Source organism: Schistocerca americana, chromosome 5 (assembly GCF_021461395.2).
Source record: "Schistocerca americana isolate TAMUIC-IGC-003095 chromosome 5, iqSchAmer2.1, whole genome shotgun sequence".
In the NCBI taxonomy this organism is placed as follows: domain Eukaryota; kingdom Metazoa; phylum Arthropoda; class Insecta; order Orthoptera; family Acrididae; genus Schistocerca; species Schistocerca americana.
This window is the reverse complement of record NC_060123.1, coordinates 134,022,949-134,042,818: the sequence shown is the minus strand read 5'-3', so window position 1 is coordinate 134,042,818 and position 19,870 is coordinate 134,022,949. Positions and strand designations below refer to the sequence as shown.

The 19,870-nt window shown below is 38.1% G+C and overlaps 1 protein-coding gene across 1 annotated transcript in view; it reads left to right on the top strand.

Moving 5' to 3' along the window:
• The window catches only part of LOC124615301 (NFX1-type zinc finger-containing protein 1-like), a 268,918-nt gene that overhangs the window by 141,645 nt on the left and 107,403 nt on the right, over nucleotides 1-19,870 (top strand). The window contains exons 9-11 of the mRNA XM_047143088.1: nucleotides 387-644; nucleotides 11,984-12,212; nucleotides 17,369-17,531. Coding sequence (XP_046999044.1) covers nucleotides 387-644; nucleotides 11,984-12,212; nucleotides 17,369-17,531 — 650 coding nt within the window. The remainder of the gene's footprint in view (nucleotides 1-386; nucleotides 645-11,983; nucleotides 12,213-17,368; nucleotides 17,532-19,870) is intronic.

The following is a 19,870-nucleotide window of genomic DNA, read 5'->3' as shown; positions in this document are numbered from 1 at the left end:
TTGATATGGCTCTTTTGTTACTAACTTTACACAATTCTCACTTGGTGTGTCTTTTACCAGCTTTGGTTACACTTTCCAGAATGTTGTTTCATTGACCACCGTACCTGAAAATCCACAGAATACTGTGTGTGTGTGTGTGTGTGTGTGTGTGTGTGTGTGTGTGTGTGTGTGTGTGTGTGTGTGTGGGCGCGCGCGAAAAAAAAAAAACACACACACACATACATTATAGTTGTATTGATTTTTTTTTTTGGGGGATGTTGTTGACAGTGAAATTAATACCAGCATATTAATTGTGTTCTTTTATCAAATGCGCCTATGTCATGCTTGCTATGTTTATGATGAGGTTTTCGTAATTGGTGCCACTATAAATCTTTCTCTCTTTACAGTACCAGTGCAGGAAAAAATGTGGACGAAAGAACATTGGCTGTAGAAATGATCATATGTGTCAGAAATTATGTTATGAAGACTGTTCTCCCTGTATTGTTAATGTAAAACAGAAACTTGCTTGCAATCATTTAGTGGAGATTCCATGCAAACAAGACCCGAAAGAAGTGAAATGTCAGATGAATTGTACGAAAAAGCTACCATGTGGACATCCATGCAAAATGCGTTGTGGTGAACCCTGTGGGAACTGTCAAGTGGAGGTTTGTAATATTTTGTTTACACGTATTTTTATTTGAGTTATATGTAAGATGAATATGCAGTTTGATGGCATTCACATTTCGTTTCTCAAACAAGAGAGGGAAGGACAGTGCCACCTTACACAATTTGTTCATTTCTGCACTTTTCCATTCTTGTTGTATTGCAGAACGTGTTTTGTAATAGTTGAAAGAAGTATGATGTACAAAATGGCTTTTGGTGTTAGCCAGTATCTGTTGTAAACATTTTCCTCGCTATGTTTCATATAATCTCTGCTTGTAAACGTATTGTGCTGTTCCAGCCCTGTGAAAAATTCTTCAATATTTTATAAGTTAACTGATACAACAAGGCAAAGACACAACAGTTCTATAACTGTAAGGGTCATCAAACATGTGAAAGTCAAATGTTATCTGAAAGAAAGAAAACTATTGTTCTCAATCTTTTTGCAGTTAACTAGTGACAAAAATTTAGTAAGTAAAATCTATCATAGGATAGGTTTGTAGGACAACACAGTTGATGTCATACATGTGTCATTTTCTAGTTGTGCTCAGTTGAGTAAAAGTGTGTTTACTTCTTTGAAAAATAAAGGCAGACTTTAAGCTGTGTTCTTTATCTAAGTATGCACAGACATGTACATAATCTATGCTGGCAAGCAATGACATAGAAAGATCTTTGTTGTACTTGACAGCTTTGATAAAAGACACTTTTATTTTTTATGTGTCTCATTAAAAAGCTGTCAAAATTTGTTTTGTACTTTAATGAGTATAGCAGTTTGTCATGATGTGACCGACTTCAAAGTGGTCTAACCACATGCACATTATTCTGAAATACATTACATAGCTTGTTAGTGTTGTGAAAGCATGGGGGCTAGTGTCTGGTTTATTTTTCAGCCTGAAACTTGACAAAAGATGAAAAGAGAGAATGAAAATGTGGCTACACGGTCTAATGATAAACATTGACTAGAGCCCAGATTCTGATGTAATACCAACACACTAAATGCGTACACATTTATGTCATGAAAATGGGTAAATACAGTAAAACCTCATTTTTATGTTCCCACATTTAAGATTTTCCCTCTTTTTACATTAAATTTTCTCAGTCCCAACATTATTCTCTCAGTACAGTGCTTTCCCATAATTAACAATTCCATATTACAACATTTCCTGCATTTTAAGTTTTCTTCAAGATTGTCATGTGCTTTAACAACGCAAAGTTATTGATCGTGTAATATAACATTAGCGCAGTAAGCAGGATTTTCATGCAAACTATGTTGAGTCACTATGATCATAGCTAACAATAGTGACTGTAGCAACCTTCTTTCTGCTTATTGCATTGTAATACAACAGCTTTAATTTAATTTCACAATCATTTAAACAAATAAACACCACTTTTCCCTCCCAGGGAACACCGCCTTATCGTAAGCACCTTCAGTGGCGGGCAGGAGGGTTTGCGTGCTCCGATGAAGCTGAGAGCTGTGCCAGCGGTATCGTAGCTACTGGTAGGGTCACCCAAGCCAGATTGGTCTGGACGGAGGAGACAGACGAAATGTGTCCTGCAACATAGGGTGGGGGGCCTCTATAGGTATAGGGAAGCCAACCATCCTAGGGGAATGAACCCTAAAAAAATCCAGGTCTTCCAAGATGGGGGTTGGGTGTGAGGCTAACAACCTCACCCGAGGAAAGAAAGCTTGTTACGGAACCTAAGGACAAAGAAAGCCAGATGGATTTAACAGATAAACGGCCTTGGTAACAGAAACGGCACATGAACTGGTATTTAGTGGCATGGATAAGGGGCAGATCAAGGACCAGATGGCTAGACAACGTGGAGTAGGACTTGAGAAGGATGGGAGTGAGAAGATGTAGAGGCAAGGCAGCCAGCAGAGAAGAGTGGGCAGAGGTTGTCAGGGACTCCAAGGCCCTTCAAGGCCTGTAGCATCAAGGAGTAACAATAGTAGTAGTAGTAGTAGTAGTAAACACCACTTCTGACAACGGCTGTCTCTCTAATGGGCTTTCACGAATCGTTACTTCCGCATGAAATGTGCTAATCCGCACTAGGTGCTTAGTCTTAGGTTGTTATGAACTAATGTCAGACATGAACATTCCTCCTCAAGATACTCCATAACATGATGACAATTACTGCCCTCTTTTTCACCCAGCATGTCCTTGAACCAAGTTACCCCTTCATCGGCAACAAGCTGTAGGTTTCTTGCCTGTTGTTAGTTTATGAGGACTGCCAACGTTAGTGCTTTAACCAAAATTGTGTCGCAGGTTTTATTTACCACAGGTTTACAATGATCACCAATAATAAGTCTTACATTAAAAAATGAATATCTTTTTAATGTGGTTCCATGGAAGCCTTTTGCTTCTGTGTTTTATTTATACCATTGGACATGATCGGGACAAAGAGGAAAAGCTGCCTGTTCGTTTGTATGTGTCAGCACTCAGCCACTGATTTTTGATTATTTGATTATTATGAAGGCAGTGGACTGCTAACACACAAATGCAAATTTACTTCTTCATTTCGATCATGTCCACTGGTGTAAAAGAAACACAGAAGTAAAAGTCTTTCGTAAAACCACATTAAAAAGATAGTCATGTTCTAATACGAGACTTATTATTGATGAGTGCTATAAAATTATGGCACATAAAACTTGTAACACAATATTGGTTAAAAAACTAAAGTTGGCAGTCTTCGTAAACAGAGAACAACAGGCACAAAATGTACAGCTTTTTACCGACAAGAATGTCACTCCATTACATCTAGTAACTGACCCACTGAGAATTCTTTGTGCCTCTAAAGCAGGCAATCATTCTGGTGACCCTAAAAAGAAGGCTGAAAACCTGTAAAATGTACAAAGAACACCCTCACCAATTGATTTTGAGAAACAGCACATTCCATTGTTAAATTAAATTGGTGAACATTACAATACACGTAATGAGCATTAGGATCCACTGTTCTAATTTTTGCCTACACACCAATATTACAGCAACTAATTACAGCTTCACTATTGTATATTTGTGCGTTAATATTGCCTGTTGTATCTTTGAACAAAAGATCTATAACATTCAATATGTATGTTGTTAGAGCAGTAGCACTATACACTTCAGGATCAAAAAATCTCCAAAACCCTGGTAGACTACTCTTTTAATAGCACAAGACTAATACTATGTCTTTCCTGAAATATCTGTTGACTCATCCACTATCATAGCAGAAAACTCGATGTGCTTCATTTCTTCCAAAATAAATTCATGGAAAGTTTCCAACATATAGTCCAGTAGCTGTTTTGGATGGATTTTGATACATTGGTAAGAAAATTATCATACGATACATGTTCTTGCCTGCACTGTCAATATCAGAAATTAAAACTATTAAACCCAAAAAGACACCAGGATTTTTCAATGTTTCTGTCTTGTCACGCCCTCTCAAAGTCTTTTTGGAAGCACCACAGAATTTTATACAGTCAATAATTCTAGAGAGCATGTACTTGTTTTATTTGTACTTGCTGATTGTGTTTCACTATGTTGTTATGATAGGTGCGACAACGTTGTTGCGATATTAGCCTTACGCAATGCTCTAAGATCAAGCGAGTCGTTTCTGTGTTTGATTTCTCATGTGTTTTCTTATTAATGTATTAATATCTCCTGGATCTTTTCACCTCCCCTGTACACCACACATAGCAAAGAAGTGCATTGAGAAAATCAGACCTGCAGATTCAACTGTTTCGTACACTTGTCACAATAAATTTACTTGTATGCTTTATTTATTTTTTAATTTTTAACGCCATGTGTAGCCATTTGTCATACAAGGGTAGTAATCGTAACAAAAAGGAATAGATTAATTATACATATATGAATTGAATTGTTGAAATATATTGCATCTGCATCAATAACATCTGATTCTAAGATGACTGCACTGCTTTGTTATTTGTGTGAACATCACTATGCATACATTGATATTGATCATCATGGTGCGGTTGTGGCAAAAATGATTATCAAAGTACAAAGCTAAAAGACGTAGAAAGATATGATAAATATGTTCAGTAAACTAGGTAAAAAAGTAGTAGTGTCATATTTCAATGAGGAACTTGAAACTTCTAGCAGAGGGCAGCAGCATGAATAGGAGTTATGGCTCAAGTTTAAAAGAATAGTTGACCATGCACATATATGTACACAGTTGAATAGTTCATAATGGGAGGCATCCTTCATGGTATATAGACACTATAAACAAACTTCTAAAGAAACAGAGACTACTGCATAATAGGTGTAACACAAAGCATAAGATTGTAGGTAGAGAGCTGCTGAATGAGACATTTTTGGCTGTCAAGAGGGAAATGCGTGAAGCCTCCAGTGAGTACTGTAGCCTGTTAGTAGCTGCAAAGTTAGTGTCCAGTCCCTACTGAATTAGACAGGAGCTGACAGTGAGGGTAGCAAAGCAGAAGCTGAAATGCTTAACTCTTGTTTTCAGAAGTTCCTTTACAGGGGAAAACCCACTAAATTGCCCCAAATTAATCCTCATACCACAGAAAGGTGAGTGACTTGAGTATTAGTGTCAGTATTGTTGAGGAACAGCTGAAATCATTAAAATTGAACAAAGCTATAGGGCTTGATTGAATCCCCATCAGATTCTATATTTAATTTGTGGCCGAGTTAGCCCCTTTACTAACTATATCGTAGATCCCTTAAAAAAACCATGTCCAGTAGTTGGAAGAAAGTATAGATAGCACCCAGCTACAAGGAGGATAGAAGAAGCGATCCACTAAACTACAATCCAATATCTTTGACGCTGATTTGTTATAGAATCTTACAACATACTCTGAGCTCAAACATAATGAGGTATCTTGAACACAATACGTCAATAACTCACACTTTTATCATATGAAATACTGAAAGCTTTCGATCAAGGCAGTCAGGTACATGCAGTATTTCATGGTTTCCAAGAAAAATTTGACTCGGTACCACACCTACACTTATTGTAAAAAGTACAGTCGTATGGGGTATCAAGCGATATTTGTGATTGGATTCAGGGCTTTTTGTTGTGGAGCAAACATGGATGGAGACTCATCATCAGATGTAGAAGTAACTTCAGGTGTGCCCGAGGGAAGTGTGTTGCGAGACTTGCTGTTCGTGTTGTTTATTAATGACCTTGCAGACAATCTTAATAGTAAAGTCAGGCATTCTGCACATGATGCAGTTATCTGTAATGAAGTACTATCTGAGAGAAGTTGCATAAATATTCAGTCATATCTTGATAAGATTTCTGAGTGGTGCATAGATTGGGATCGTGATTTAAAGTTCAGTAATATAAAATTGTGCACTTCACAAAACGACAGAAGCGTAGTATCCTGTGACTATAGTATCAACAAGTCGTTAGAATCGGCCAACTCATACACATACCAGGGTGTAACACTTTGTATCGATATGAAATGGAATGATGACATATGCTCTGTTGTGGGTAAAGCAGGGTGTAGACTTCGGTTTATCATTAGAACACTGGGGAAGTGCAATCAGTCTACAAAGGAGATTGTTTACAGATCATTCATGTGACCCAATCTAGAACATAGCCCAAGTGTGTTGGACCCGTGCCAAATAGGACGTAACAGTGGATATTGAATGGATACAGAGAAGGGAAACACAAATAGTGTAGTATCATGTCAAGAGAATTTGATATTTCATTGTATTCTCTGTCTTATGACGCATGTGCGAAAGTTGTGCAAGTGTCAACGCAGTGGAATTTTTTAAATTTTGTTTAAACCTGGTAGTGGCCAAATGTTTACTTCGCATATGTTTTGAAATGTAATGCATAATTGTTTTTTATGTCTGATCTGGACAGACTAAAAAGCTATACATTGTTTTATGTGTTAAAAACTAAATGCTAAAAATGGACTGTTGTGCATTGTATCTCTGGCTTTGTTAGCCGATTTGGAAGTAGTAGTTTTTTTTTTTTTTTTTTGGGGGGGGGGGGGTTGTCGTTGTCTTCCTAGGGGGTAGGGGGAGTAGAGAGAGGTATATATTGTTGTATGAAAGGGATAGTCCGCCATTGCAATCAGAATTGTGACTTTATAGTTTGGTGTCTGTAAAGAAAAGGTGGAAGGATTAAAAATCATTGTAATTCGAAAGAGTTCATCTTGATGAATAAACAGTGAATATAATCATCACCAAAGACAACAAAACAGGAAAAGGTAATTCATTCTTTTAAAAACACGACACTTCCCATTGGACATTATATATGCTTTAAGTTTTACCAGCAAGATTTACATCCTGTGGTGAATATAATTTCAAGCGCCTGCATCGAATTTGTAACAACTTGGATGATAACCAGTGACGAGTGACACTCCCGTCTTTTCTCAAAAGCAACATTCAGTAGCCTGGACGTGCATTTAGTCTTGCTACAACAATTAAGGATCTGCTGCCCTTTTCATTCCCCTCCTGTTTTTATTTGAGATTATGCAGAACCATCAATACTAAATTGTCAATCGCCACAGCTGTGAAGTTACGCGATCGGCATCGCCGAGATTCAGAAGAATAATTCTTCCTCCAGTGAATCTCTATTGCTGTAGATACGAAAATAATAACAGTAATAATAATAATATTAATAATAATAATAATAGTAATAATAATAATAAACATCCAAAACACAGTGGTCACTTTTGTAGATTTTAAAAAGGCCTACGGCTCAATAGACAGGGTAGCACTCTGCAAGACGCTGGAAGAATTCAGCATTAACAGAAAGACAAGAGCAATCATTCGGGAAACATTAACTGACACAGTCTCCAAGGTTAAATTTATGGGGGATATCTCGGAACCATTTGAAATCCAAACTGGAGTGCGACAGGGTGACGGACTTTCACCATTACTCTTTAATATCATTCTTGAAAAAATTATCAGGACATGGGGAAAAAGAAGTCAAAGGAATCCAAATTGGCATTAGAAAAGATAATAGATTCAATGGGAAGTGTTTAGCTTTTGCGGATGACCTTGCAGTCCTCACAAATAATAGAAGAGAAGCCACTAATGCCATAGAGAAGTTACACGAAATTTCACAAAGAACTGGCCTGCAAATCTCATAAGAGAAAACCCAGTACATAGAAAGAGTGCCACAAGACAAATTGTCCATTGTGACAACCCATGGGAAAATCGTACAAGTACCACATTTTAAGTACCTGGGAGAAATCATCCAGCCATCAGGGATCAACCTAAAGGCCAATGAGGAAAGAATAAAAAAACTACAGAAAGCATATAAACTCACGTGGAACTATAATAACAAAAAGTCCATATCCATTAACGCAAAATTGAGGCACTACAACACTGTTGTACTTCCGGAGGCACTGTAAGCATCCGAAACAACACAAATAGGTGGGCAAACTAAAATCAAAGAAATAGAGAAACAAGAAAGGAAAATTCTCAGGAAAATTTTTGGCCCGATACAAGAGCAAGGAATCTGGAAGAAGAGCCCAACATCAGAATTATATAAATACACAGACAAGTTTATGGATACAATAAGGAAAAGAAGAATGCAGTTCTACGGCCATATCCACAGGATGAATGAAGACAGAATTTCAGAGCGAATTCTTAAAGTCATCGACTCAGGCAGGGGAAAAACAAAATGGATAAAAGAAGTTGAAGAGGACCTCAGACAAGCACACATAACAGTAAATGATGCAGAAAATAGAACTGAATTCAGGAACACAATCAAAAAACAAATTTCACACCACAACACCGAAGAGACCAGGATGCAAATGTACAATGGAGCGAAAGAAACAACACAGTGAACACATGAAGAAAATTTGGGCTCAGAAGAAACATAAACAATCAGCATAAAGGAATCAAAGTTCAACGCTCTTTTAAATGGGAATAATCGAAAATAATAATAATAATAATAATAATAATAAATAATAATAATAATATTTATGTATATTATATAATATTTACATTTATTATTATTATTATTATTATTATCTTTCCTTTTTCAGACGTTATGTCTGGTTAAAAATGGAAAGTGACGCGGACCTTGATTAAGCGTGACTTACTTTTAACTGTATGGTATATGTTACATTGCATTTAGGAACTTTCAGGTAATTGAACATGTATCAGTAATCACAGATTTCTGTAGTTGTATAGATACGTTTGGATGTAGTTGTATTGCGTTGATGTACTGTTGGATATTGTGTGGTATGACTCCTGTAGTTGATAGTATAATTAGTATAATGTCAGCTTTATCCTGATGCCCCATGTCCTTGACTTCCTCAGCCAGTTGGATGTATTTTTCAATTTTTTCTCCTGTTTTCTTCTGTATATTAGTTGTATTGGGTATGGATATTTCGATTAGTTGTGTTAATTCCTCCTTTTTGTTGGTGAGTATGATTTCAGGTTTGTTATGTGTTGTTGTTTTATCTGTTATAATGGTTCTGTTCCAGTATAATTTGTATTCATCATTCTCCAGTACATTTTGTGGTGCATACTTGTATGTGGGAATGTGTTGCTTTATTAGTTTGTGTTGTATGGCATGTTGTTGATGTATTATTTTTGCTACATTGTCATGTCTTCTGGTGTATACTGTATTTGCTAGTATTGTACATCCACTTGTGATGTGATCTACTGTTTCTATTTGTTGTTTGCAAAGTCTGCATTTATCTGTTGCTGTATTGGGATCTTTAATAATATGCTTGCTGTAATATCTGGTGGTTGATCCTGTATTGCAATCATGAATCCTTCCGTCTCACTGTATATATTGCATTTTCTTAGCCATGTGTTGGATGATACGGGTGCTTGCCATGTAGTGTTTTCTTTTTCCAATTTACTTTCTTCGTATCTGTAGATGTTATGTGATCTAAAGGGTTGTAGAAGTGGTTATGAAATTGCTGGTGTAGCCGATGTATTTATATGAGTGATTGCTTTGTGTATTTTGCTAGTTTCTGCTCCTTCTAGAAAGAGTTTTCTTAAATTGTCTACCTGTCCATAATGTAGGTTTTGTATGTTGATAAATCCCCTTCCTCCTTCCTTTCTGCTTAATGTGAATCTTTCTCTTGCTGAATGTATGTGATGTATTCTATATTTGTGGCATTGTGATTGTGTAAGTGTATTGAGTGCTTCTAGGTCTGTGTTACTCCATTTCACTACCCCAAATGAGTAGGTCAATATTGGTAGACCATAAGTATTTATAGCTTTTGTCTTGTTTCTTGCTGTCGGTTCTGTTTTGTTAGTCTTTGTCTATATTTTTCTATTAGTTCTTCTTTAATATTTGTATTATCTATTCCTATTTTTTGTCTGTATCCTAGATATTTATAGGCATCTGTTTTTTCCATCACTTCTATGCAGTCGCTGTGGTTATCCAATATGTATCTTCTTGTTTAGTGTTTTCCCTTGTCTATGCTATTTTTCTTACATTTGTCTGTTCCAAAAGCCATATTTATATCATTACTGCATACTTCTGTTATCTTTAGTAATTGGTTGACTTGTTGATTTGTTGCTGCCGGTAGTTTTAGATCATCCATGTATAGCAAATGTGTGATTTTGTGTTGGTATGTTCCAGTAATATGATATCCATAATTTGTATTATTTAGCATGTTGGATTAGTTAGATGTGAGTGTGTTGAGGTGAACTTCTTTAGCCAGAAATTTGCTATTTTATCTTTTCCAGGGGCTTTCATTAATTGCTTGGGGGACTTCATGTTGCAAAATTATCACTTCAGGCATTTGTGGTATCATCTTGTATGTGTCTGTTTCTGCTTGTATCCACTGTGCATGCCTGTTATATTGTACCAGGTTTGACCATATGTTGCTCCAGAAGTGTTCCATGTCTGTTATGTTTGGTGGATTGTCTGTTTTAATGTGTGTGTTATCTATTGTCTGGTAGAATTTCTTTTGGTTTGTGTTGAATGTTTGATTTTGTTTCCTTCTATTTTCACTTTTTTTGTATCTCCTAAGTCGTTTGGCCAATGCTTGTAATTTCTGCTTCTTTTTGTCTGGATTCATTAGTTCTGTCCTGAACCAACTAATCGCACTACGAGGGGGGTTAGCCCTATTAGTGGTTTGCTCTTTTCGTCGCATTTTACGTCTGGCAGAACGTACCGGAGGCCTATTCGTTTCCCGGGCCTCCACAGGTTTTATTATTATTATTATTATTTTCAGAGAATCTTCAATATTTTTGTTAGGAAAAGTCCTGCAGTTAACTTCACAAACATTCGTAATATTCTCTTTTTTTTTTATTTAATTTTTTTTTTTTTTTTTTATTTGCACTGTCACCCAGTACAGTATACATTCATTTAAGAGAGAATTAGTACTCTATTGCAATTAACTTGGGGGGCGGGGGGGAGGAAAGTGAAAAGATAATAGGCACAGGTTTGTTTGGCCCATGAGAGAGTGTCACAGGGATGCTGAAGAAACTGATTATTCAGTTTCTTCAGCATCCCTGTGACTCTCTCATGGGTCAAACTCTTGAAGACAGACATAAACTATCCCAAGGAAGTCTACTGACCAAGTTTCAAGAACTGGCATTAAATAATGACTCTAGGAGTATGCTACAACCTCCTAGACATCACTCTTATAAGGACCATGAGGACAAGACTAGAATAATTACAGTACACGCAGAAGCATTCAAGCGCCCATTCTTCCCATGCTCCATACATGAACGGAATGGGAAGAAACCCTAATAACTGGTGCAATAGAATGTATCCTTTTCCATGCACTTCCCAGTGGTTTGTAGAGTATGGATGTGGTTATAAATGTCTTAAAGAGTTACAGTAGGTTGGATTTGAATATTGCTGAGCGGTCTAAGGCGCTGCAGTCATGGACTGAACGGATGGTCCCGGCGAAGGTTCAAGTCCTCCCTCAGGCATGGGTGTGTGTGTGTGTGTGTGTGTTTGTCCTTAGGACAATTTAGGTTAAGTAGTGTGTTAGCTTAGGGACTGATGACCTTAGCAGTTAAGTCCCATAAGATTTCACACACATTTATATTTTTCTAATAGCCCTCTGAGACAGTAGCGTAATTTTATGTAGCATAAAAACCAGAGAAGGGCAACACAAATAGGCACAGGTTTGTTTGACCCATGAGAGAATGTCACAGGGGAAACATTACATGTGGAAACATGTAATATAGTGAAATATGTAATTATAAAATCAAATATCATCAAATGCATCATCACTGGGAACATGATTTGTGAACATCTTCAGTTTCACTCGTCGGGAATCAATGAAAACCACTCTCTACTTTCCCACATTTGTATAGGAAATATTCCATCCAGTTTTGTATCTCAAAAGTTTATAGATTAAGGGTCAGAACCTTTTCAGTTAATGAATATTAAATTTTTCTTGAATGGCAGTTTATGAAATGTGCTGTATAATTGACAGGTCCAGAAGAAAATTAAAAAATGTGGGCATTTTGTTATGGAGAAGTGTTCACTTGCTCCAAAACCCAATAAATGTAAAAGCCCTTGTGAGAGACAGCTTCCATGTGGCCATAGGTGTACTAGAATGTGTGGGCAGAGCTGTACAACCACATGTAATGTAAGGGTTCAGAGGACTGAACCAGGAGCTTGTGGACATAAGCTAACTGTTCCATGTCACATGAATAAACCAGGTAAATCGTGTTCTTTGAGTATTACTTTTATAATTTTTGATATCTGATCCTTCCCTGTGTCTTTTGGAGTATTATTTAGAGAATAACATTAACAAATTCTTTTTAGCCACTACATCAAAAGGTACACTATAAAAATTCATTCCTAGAGTTGTCTGTACTTCACTGTTTCCCTTACTTAATTTTTTTTCTGCGAACTTTTGATCTATCAGTTAACAAACTTTGTGCATGGATATGTAAAATAAAATGAAACTGGAGAGTATTCATTTTAAATTGGATATTGTCACTCGTGAACTGCTCGTTATTAGAAACATTTGGGGCCACAGGGGTCATTTCTTGTGGCTTTAGGCAATGCATATTGTGTTTATAGAATGTGTAAAATTTCTAAACTCTGTACAAATTATTGTTCTATATTTTAAACTACAGCTAAAACACAAAAGAAACTGGTGCTGTACAATGTTATGTGTGTTCTGTGAGACATATAAAAAATAATGGAAGTTCATGATCAAAATATTTAGACAATTGTTTTTTTTGTACATGCAGTTGGAAGTAACCACATTGAAAACACTACGTTTCTAACTGAAGTTGTCCACAGTCTAATGAAAGAGAATAGACTGTTTCTTGACAGGACCATGAAAATTCAAAGTGAATGAGAAGAGCTAAGAATATCAAGAAAATTGGAAAGCATTTGAAAACAAAGAAAATGTGATTGCAGTATGACACATGGAAGTAATCATATCAAAGTAAAAGTTAGTTTTTATGAGACAGCATTGAAGTTGGGTGGATCCCTCACTAACAATAACATATAGCACAGAAATGGTGGGAGAAGCCACAAAACAAGCACTAGAAGAAAGAAGATACAGTAATTCTGCAAGTCCCAGATGCATTCTATTTATAGTCTAGTTTCTAATATTGTCAACCGCGACAAAGATTCTGTGTCAGAGTGATGATAAAATGCTGTCTGGTTGTCAAATTTGGGATATTGTTCTAACAATAAAGTATCAAAATTGAGGCAAGCCTGTTAAGATTATGTACAAGTAAGAGCTTAGATGAATCAAGTGGTGTTCAGTTTAAGTAACACTTTTAACAAATTTACAAAAAAATAACTTGCATGTGATCAGTAAAAGTTCTAATGACTTTGCCCAAAACATAGGCTCAACAACTATTATGTTTTCTGAGAACAACTCTTAAACAATGAACATACATCAATCAAATTGTCCTTGATGGTCCCTACAGAAATAGTTAATAATTAAAGATATATATCATTGTTCTGAGCATTCTTACAGTTGTCACGTGCAACACAAGTTAATAATCTTTGTACAGAAAAACATTTTCAGTACCAAACAGTGTGGATTTCAAAAAGAACTGTCAACTGTATAGCGTATATCTATAATGACAGATGATATATTAAAGGCACTACTGCAGAAATTGATTTTATACGACAAATTAAAAATGGGATTCACACCTGGGTACCTCCCTTTTGCAAATGATGCCCAGCTAACTACACAATATGACACCCACTCATGGACAAAATGCAAGCCTTATCTTGTCTTGTAAGAAATCATCATCATCGTCATCTTGGACAGTTTCCAGCCTCTGGCCGGGTCTCTATGGAACATAGGCTTCTCCGTCGTCTTCTGTCTTGCCACCATCTCTGTGTCTTCACCTTGGTTCAGTCTTCTCCTTTCTTTTGGACGCATTTCTCTACTCCTTTCAGCTGTCTGTCTCTCGGTCTTCCTCTTGGTCTCTTTCTTTCCAGTTTAATCCCGTGTATCTACCTGGGTATTCTCTTCTCCATTCTCTTAACATGTCCATACCATCTCAGCCTTGATTTCTTTATCTCCTCCTGTAATGGTTCCAAATTCATTAACTCCCTGATCCTCTAATTTCTTAAATATTGTTTCTCAAGAATTTCATCTCACTAACTTGTAATTTGCTTTTCTCTCTTCCTTTCAGAACCCAGGTTTCTGAAACATATGTCAGGATCAGGACATAGTATGACTGGTATATAACCTTTTTACTGATTTGGGGTACATTCTTGCTCCTTATCAGGCTTCTGACACTCTTCCAAAATGCTTCTGATTTTCTCCCCCTGCTCTTTTATGTCTCTGTCGTTTTTTCCATCTTCCTGTATCAGGCTTCCTAGGTACTTGACACTCTCCACTCTTTTCAGTCGTCCCCCCCCACCTCCCCCACCCCCCCCCCCCCCCACCCCATTGTTACTCCAGTTGTTCCTCTCTCCTTCTTTCTTGTTATAATCATCTCAATATTACTTATACTAAATTTCATCCCATATTCTTGTACTGTTTGTTCCCATAAGTCCAACTGCTCTTGTACTTAATCCTCCTTATTCCCCCAAATCATCGGATCATCTGCAAACACCATAGCTTTCATCTTCCTTTCACGAATTTCGTTTGCTACTGTACTCATTATATCATCCATCACTACAATGAAGAGTAATGGTGAAAGTGCACTTCCCTGCTCAAGCCATTTTTCTTTTCAATCCAAGCTGATCTCTCTCCTCCCGCTATCATACAGCTCACACTTACATGGTAGATCTGCTTTATCCTCCAAATAATCTGTTTTGATACTGCTCTGTTCTAAAGGGCTTTCCACAATTTGTTTCGATGTACGCTGTCATATGCTTTTTCAGTGTCCAGGAAGGTCATTAGTAGATCTGTTCCATACTCATAGTGCTGTTCCTGCAGTTGTCTTACAGCAAAAATTAGATCCACCATGGACCTTTCTGTTCTGAAGCCATGTTGCTCTTCTCTATTTCTTCCATCTAATTTTGCCCGGATTAGTGCTTCCAAAATTTTCTCAAAGATCTTTGCACAATGACTCGTCAATGTTATCCCCCGATAGTTCTTGCACTCTTTTCTATTTCCCTTCTGAAAGATCGGGCAGTTATTCCCTTCTTCCAGTCTTCTGGGATCATCTTCTGTCGCCACACAATTTACATTACTCGATATAGCCATTGTATCCCCACCTCTACTGCTGCGCTCACCATCTCTGCACTTAGCTCATCCAGACCTGGTGATTTCCCTCCCTTCATCTTGCCCAATGCCTCTTCCACTTTTCCCCATGTAAGGTCTTTTTCTGTTTGCTGTTCTTCTCTTCTTTTCTCCTCGGCTTGTTCCTCCTCATCCAGATCTCCATTCGGGTTCAGGAGTTCTTCAAAATACTCCTTCCACATATTCTTGAGTTCTTCCTTAATTCTCTATATCTTGTCCACTTTTGTTCACCATTCGAGCATAGTCTGTCATACTCTTCTCTTGTCTCTACTGTTCTCTTGTGGAACCATACCCTAAAGGCTCTATTCTTCTTCTGTACTATATCCCTTGTTTTATCATTCCACCAGGGTGTTTTCTTTCCATCTTTTTTTATTGTGGTGTTACCTTAATGTCAATGATATTCCTATTCATCTTACTATCGTGCAAGAAGTAGTCGCCTATTGACTTTCTCTTTAAGTCTTGACTGTACCAAGTAATCTTGTGGCTCTCTCCTTTCCTGAACAAAGAGTTCCTAACCAGCAAGCTATTCCTTTGACAGAACTCTTCTTTCACCCTCCTAGTTTCAGCTGCCCCAATCCTCTGTTCCAATCACACTTTCGCAACCTTGTCTTTCTCTTCCAACGTGTGTTTAACCCTTTAACTGCTAACGTGCGCACCTTTGTTCCTGTCCCTGTGTGTCCTGAACGTGCTTTCACACGCCGCCAGTCCTTCTATCTTCACCAGAGCCCCACTAGCCGTCACTTTTCAGGGTTCCTGTTGGACCTTCACAGCTACCTTAGCGGTCCTGGGGCACAGACAGTCCTCACTGTACCTCGCTCCTGCAGGCAATCTCCTACTTTATGCCATTGCCCATCTCCCATGACTTCGATGAGGGGTTGGACTTGTGGGAGATCAGAAATCATCATCATTGGAAATATTTGGTTGTGATCCAATCATGAACCTGCTGCCCCCCCCCCCTTACCAACACACACACACACACACACACACACACACACACACACACACACACACTCTTGTGCCCCTACATTGTACTGGCTGGACACAACCAGCCAGCGCATTGTACTGGGCACCCTATTGATGACTCTTCGCTTCTGCTATCAGGAGAGTGGTCTCCTCTCCTCCTGATAATATGCTTTCTACCAAAACCATCTTACTTTATCTGAACTAAGGTGAATCATTAATCCTAGGGCAAACACTTTAAAATTCAGGTTGTGATCCAATCCTGAACATGTTGCCTCTCCTATTCCACAATAATTCACCTTTTGTGTGATGCTATCTTGGTTCACGCATTCAAAATTATTAGTTAAGTCACAAAAAATTTCCAATAATGATTGCTGGAGATATTTTGTGACCTAACTAATAATTTTAAATGTGTGAACCAAGATAGCATCACAAGAAAGTTGAATTATTGTTCAATAGGAGAGGCAGCAGGTTCATGGTTGTGCCCCTACATTGTACTGGCTGGATGCAACCAGCCAGCGCTTTGTACTGGGCACGTGTGTGTGTGTGTGTGTGTGTGTGTGTCCTCTAGCTAGACAAAGGACTCACCTTAGTTCAGCTGCTTTTCCAGTATGCATGGTACTGGTGTGTTGCAGGGCTATTTTTTGGGCTAATGTAACATACTGGGTTGCTGCTCTGGTCTTCAATCATAAGACTGCTCTGATACAGCTCTCCATGTTAGTCTATCTTATGCAGGCTTTATCTAATAGCTAATATCATCTAATAGATAATAAAATACACTTTGAACACAAACTGAAGTAATATTTGCTTGACACCTCTTTCCATTCCGTGTAGTAATATCTCAGTGTGGGAACGCAGACACCCCCCCCCCCCCCCCCCCCCCCCCCACACACACACACACACACACACACACACACACACACACACACACACACACACACAGAGAGAGAGAGAGAGAGAGAGAGAGAGAGAGAGAGAGAGAGAGAGAGAGAGAGAGCAACTCACTATATGTTAATTAAAGAAAATAGCTTATGACTGTTGTGTAGGTGACCAGTGTGTTGCCAAACTTTGTTCCACAGCATAGGGAGAGGTTGCAGTTATGATCTGTGGAATATAAATACAACTTACAACTAACTGGAAATACTTTCTCTTAAGATGAACAGTTTTTTTCTTTTTTTTCCCCAGAAATTGTAATGCTAGGAGAAGTTTCAGCATTTTGCAGTGAACCATGCAATGCTCTTCTGGACTGTGGACATGTATGTTCTGGAACCTGTTCAGAATGCTTCCAAGGTCGGGTTCACCTGAGATGTACTAAAGAGTGCGAAAAAATTTTGATATGTGGACACAAGTAAGTTTTACAATTCCAAGTAAATTATATTGTTTTCATTGTTTCTGAAGTATGCATGTAGGAATTTTCATTTATACGGTCAAAAATCGGTTACCGTGATTTGAAGAAAACAGGAAAGTTTCCAAGAATTTGAATTAAACTTTCCATTGTTAGCAGAATTGCTAAAGTGTATCCATAATATAAATTGAGAGAGTTAATCAATTTATCTCAATCTACAATTAAATGAGTTTCAGTTTTATCGATTTGTAGCCCTCCAGCCTCATCTTTCAGTGTACCTGTTGAGGTACACCAAACAAGTGTATGCATAATACAGTTGTATTATGTATTACTTAAGTATTAATTTCCTTGATCTGTTTTGGTTGTGAAATCAGTTAATGTCCTTAACTTTCATACCAAAAATGTACATAAATTACACTTTCATATATTCACAGGAAAGAAACATTTGTAAAACATATTGTCCAATCTGTATATTTTGAATATCATGTGAAGGTGTTGACAGTCAGCTTAAACCTCAAATTAACAAGATGCATCTGAGATTGTTTGGGCAAGACACAGTAACAGGGTTTGTCATAAAATGATACTTACATTCTTCTATCGTCCACCAGACTGATGTGTGTGACAAACCTTTAGAGAAAACCGTAGTTCACTTGTACAGAAGTTCTCCAATCACACTCTACTCATTGGTGGAGATTTAAATCATCCAACAATTAATTGGGAAAATACAGTTTTGTTAGTGGCTGGAATAAGACAGCTTGTGTACCATTACAAAATGCCTTCTCTGAAAACTATTTAGAACAGATAGTTAGGAACCCCACTGAAGATGGAAATACACTGAAGACCAAAGAAACTGGTACACCAGCCAAATATCGTGTAGGGCCTCCGCGAGCACACAGAAGTGTCGTAACACAATGTGGCATGGACTCGACTAATGTCTGAAGTAGTACTGGAGGGGATTGACACCATGAATCCTGCAGTACTGTCCATAAGTTTGTAAGAGTATGAGGAAGGGGTGGCAGTCTCTTCTGAACAGCAGGTTGCAAGGCGTCCCAGATATTTTCATATCTGGGGAGATTGGTAGTCAGCGGAAGTGTTTAAACTCAGAGGAGTGTGTTTAAACTCAGAGGAGTGTTCCTGGAGCCACACTGCAGGAATTCTGGACATGTAAGTTTTCGCATAATACTGCTGGGATTGCCCAAGTCTGTCAGAATGCGCAATGGACAGAATGGATGCAGGTGATAATACAGGATGCTTATGTTCGTTTCACCTGTCAGAGTCTTATCTAGACGTATCAGGGGTCCCACATTACTCTAACTGCACAAGCCTATACCATTACAGAGCCTCCACCAGGTTCAACAGTTTGCTGCTGACATGCAGGGTTCATGATGAGGTTATCTCCATACCTGTACACGTCCATCTGTTCAGTACAATTTGAAACGAGACTAGTCCAACCAGACAACATGGTTCCAGTCATCAACAGTCCGACGTCGGTATTGACGGGCCCAGGCAAGGCGTAAAGCTTCGTGTTGTGCAGTCAAGGATACACGAGTGTACCTTTGTCTCCGAAAGCTGATATCGATGATGTTTTGTTGAATGGTTCACATGCTGACACTTGTTGATGGCCCAGCATTGAAAATGGAGCAATTTGCAGAAAGGTTGCACTTCTGTCACATTGAATGATTTTCTTCAGTTGTTCTTAGTCCTGTTTTCGGGCCACAGCGATGTCGGAGATTTGATGTTTTATCATATTCCTGATATTCACGGTACATTCATGAAATGAACATGTGGGCATCATCGAGCAGTGTGTCAGCAGTGCGCAAGTAGCAGCAAAGGGCTTATTTAGCGTTCATATAAGTGTAGTAGTCAAGTTGAAAATTTGTTTGAGGGTTCTTAGCGCACTTGCTTGGTTAAATCCGTCAAATCAATGTGTAGTTTCGTAATTAGCAGGGCAGATTTGCATTTTAATATCTGTGATGTGTAAAGTCGTGTAGTCGTCTGTCATTTGTTTATTTCTTTCAAATACTCTTTGTACATTACTGACAGTCCAGTTAGCCTTCTGCCACCGAGCAGTGTGTCGGCAGTGCGCAAGTAGCAGCATTACTACATTTACTAGGCAGCCTTGTATTTTTAATAACCGTTTAAATTTTGTATCGAATTGTTTGTGCTCTCTGTAGATTAGTTCAGACGTTCTTATAACAACAGTATTTAGCATGGATAGAGACTGCGACTGCTGTGTTCGGGTGCGGGCTGAGTTGGCATCCCTTCACTCCCAGCTTCAGGCATTGTTGGCTTCGGTCACACAGCTTGAGGCTGTTGCCAATGGGCTTCACTGTGTGGGTCCG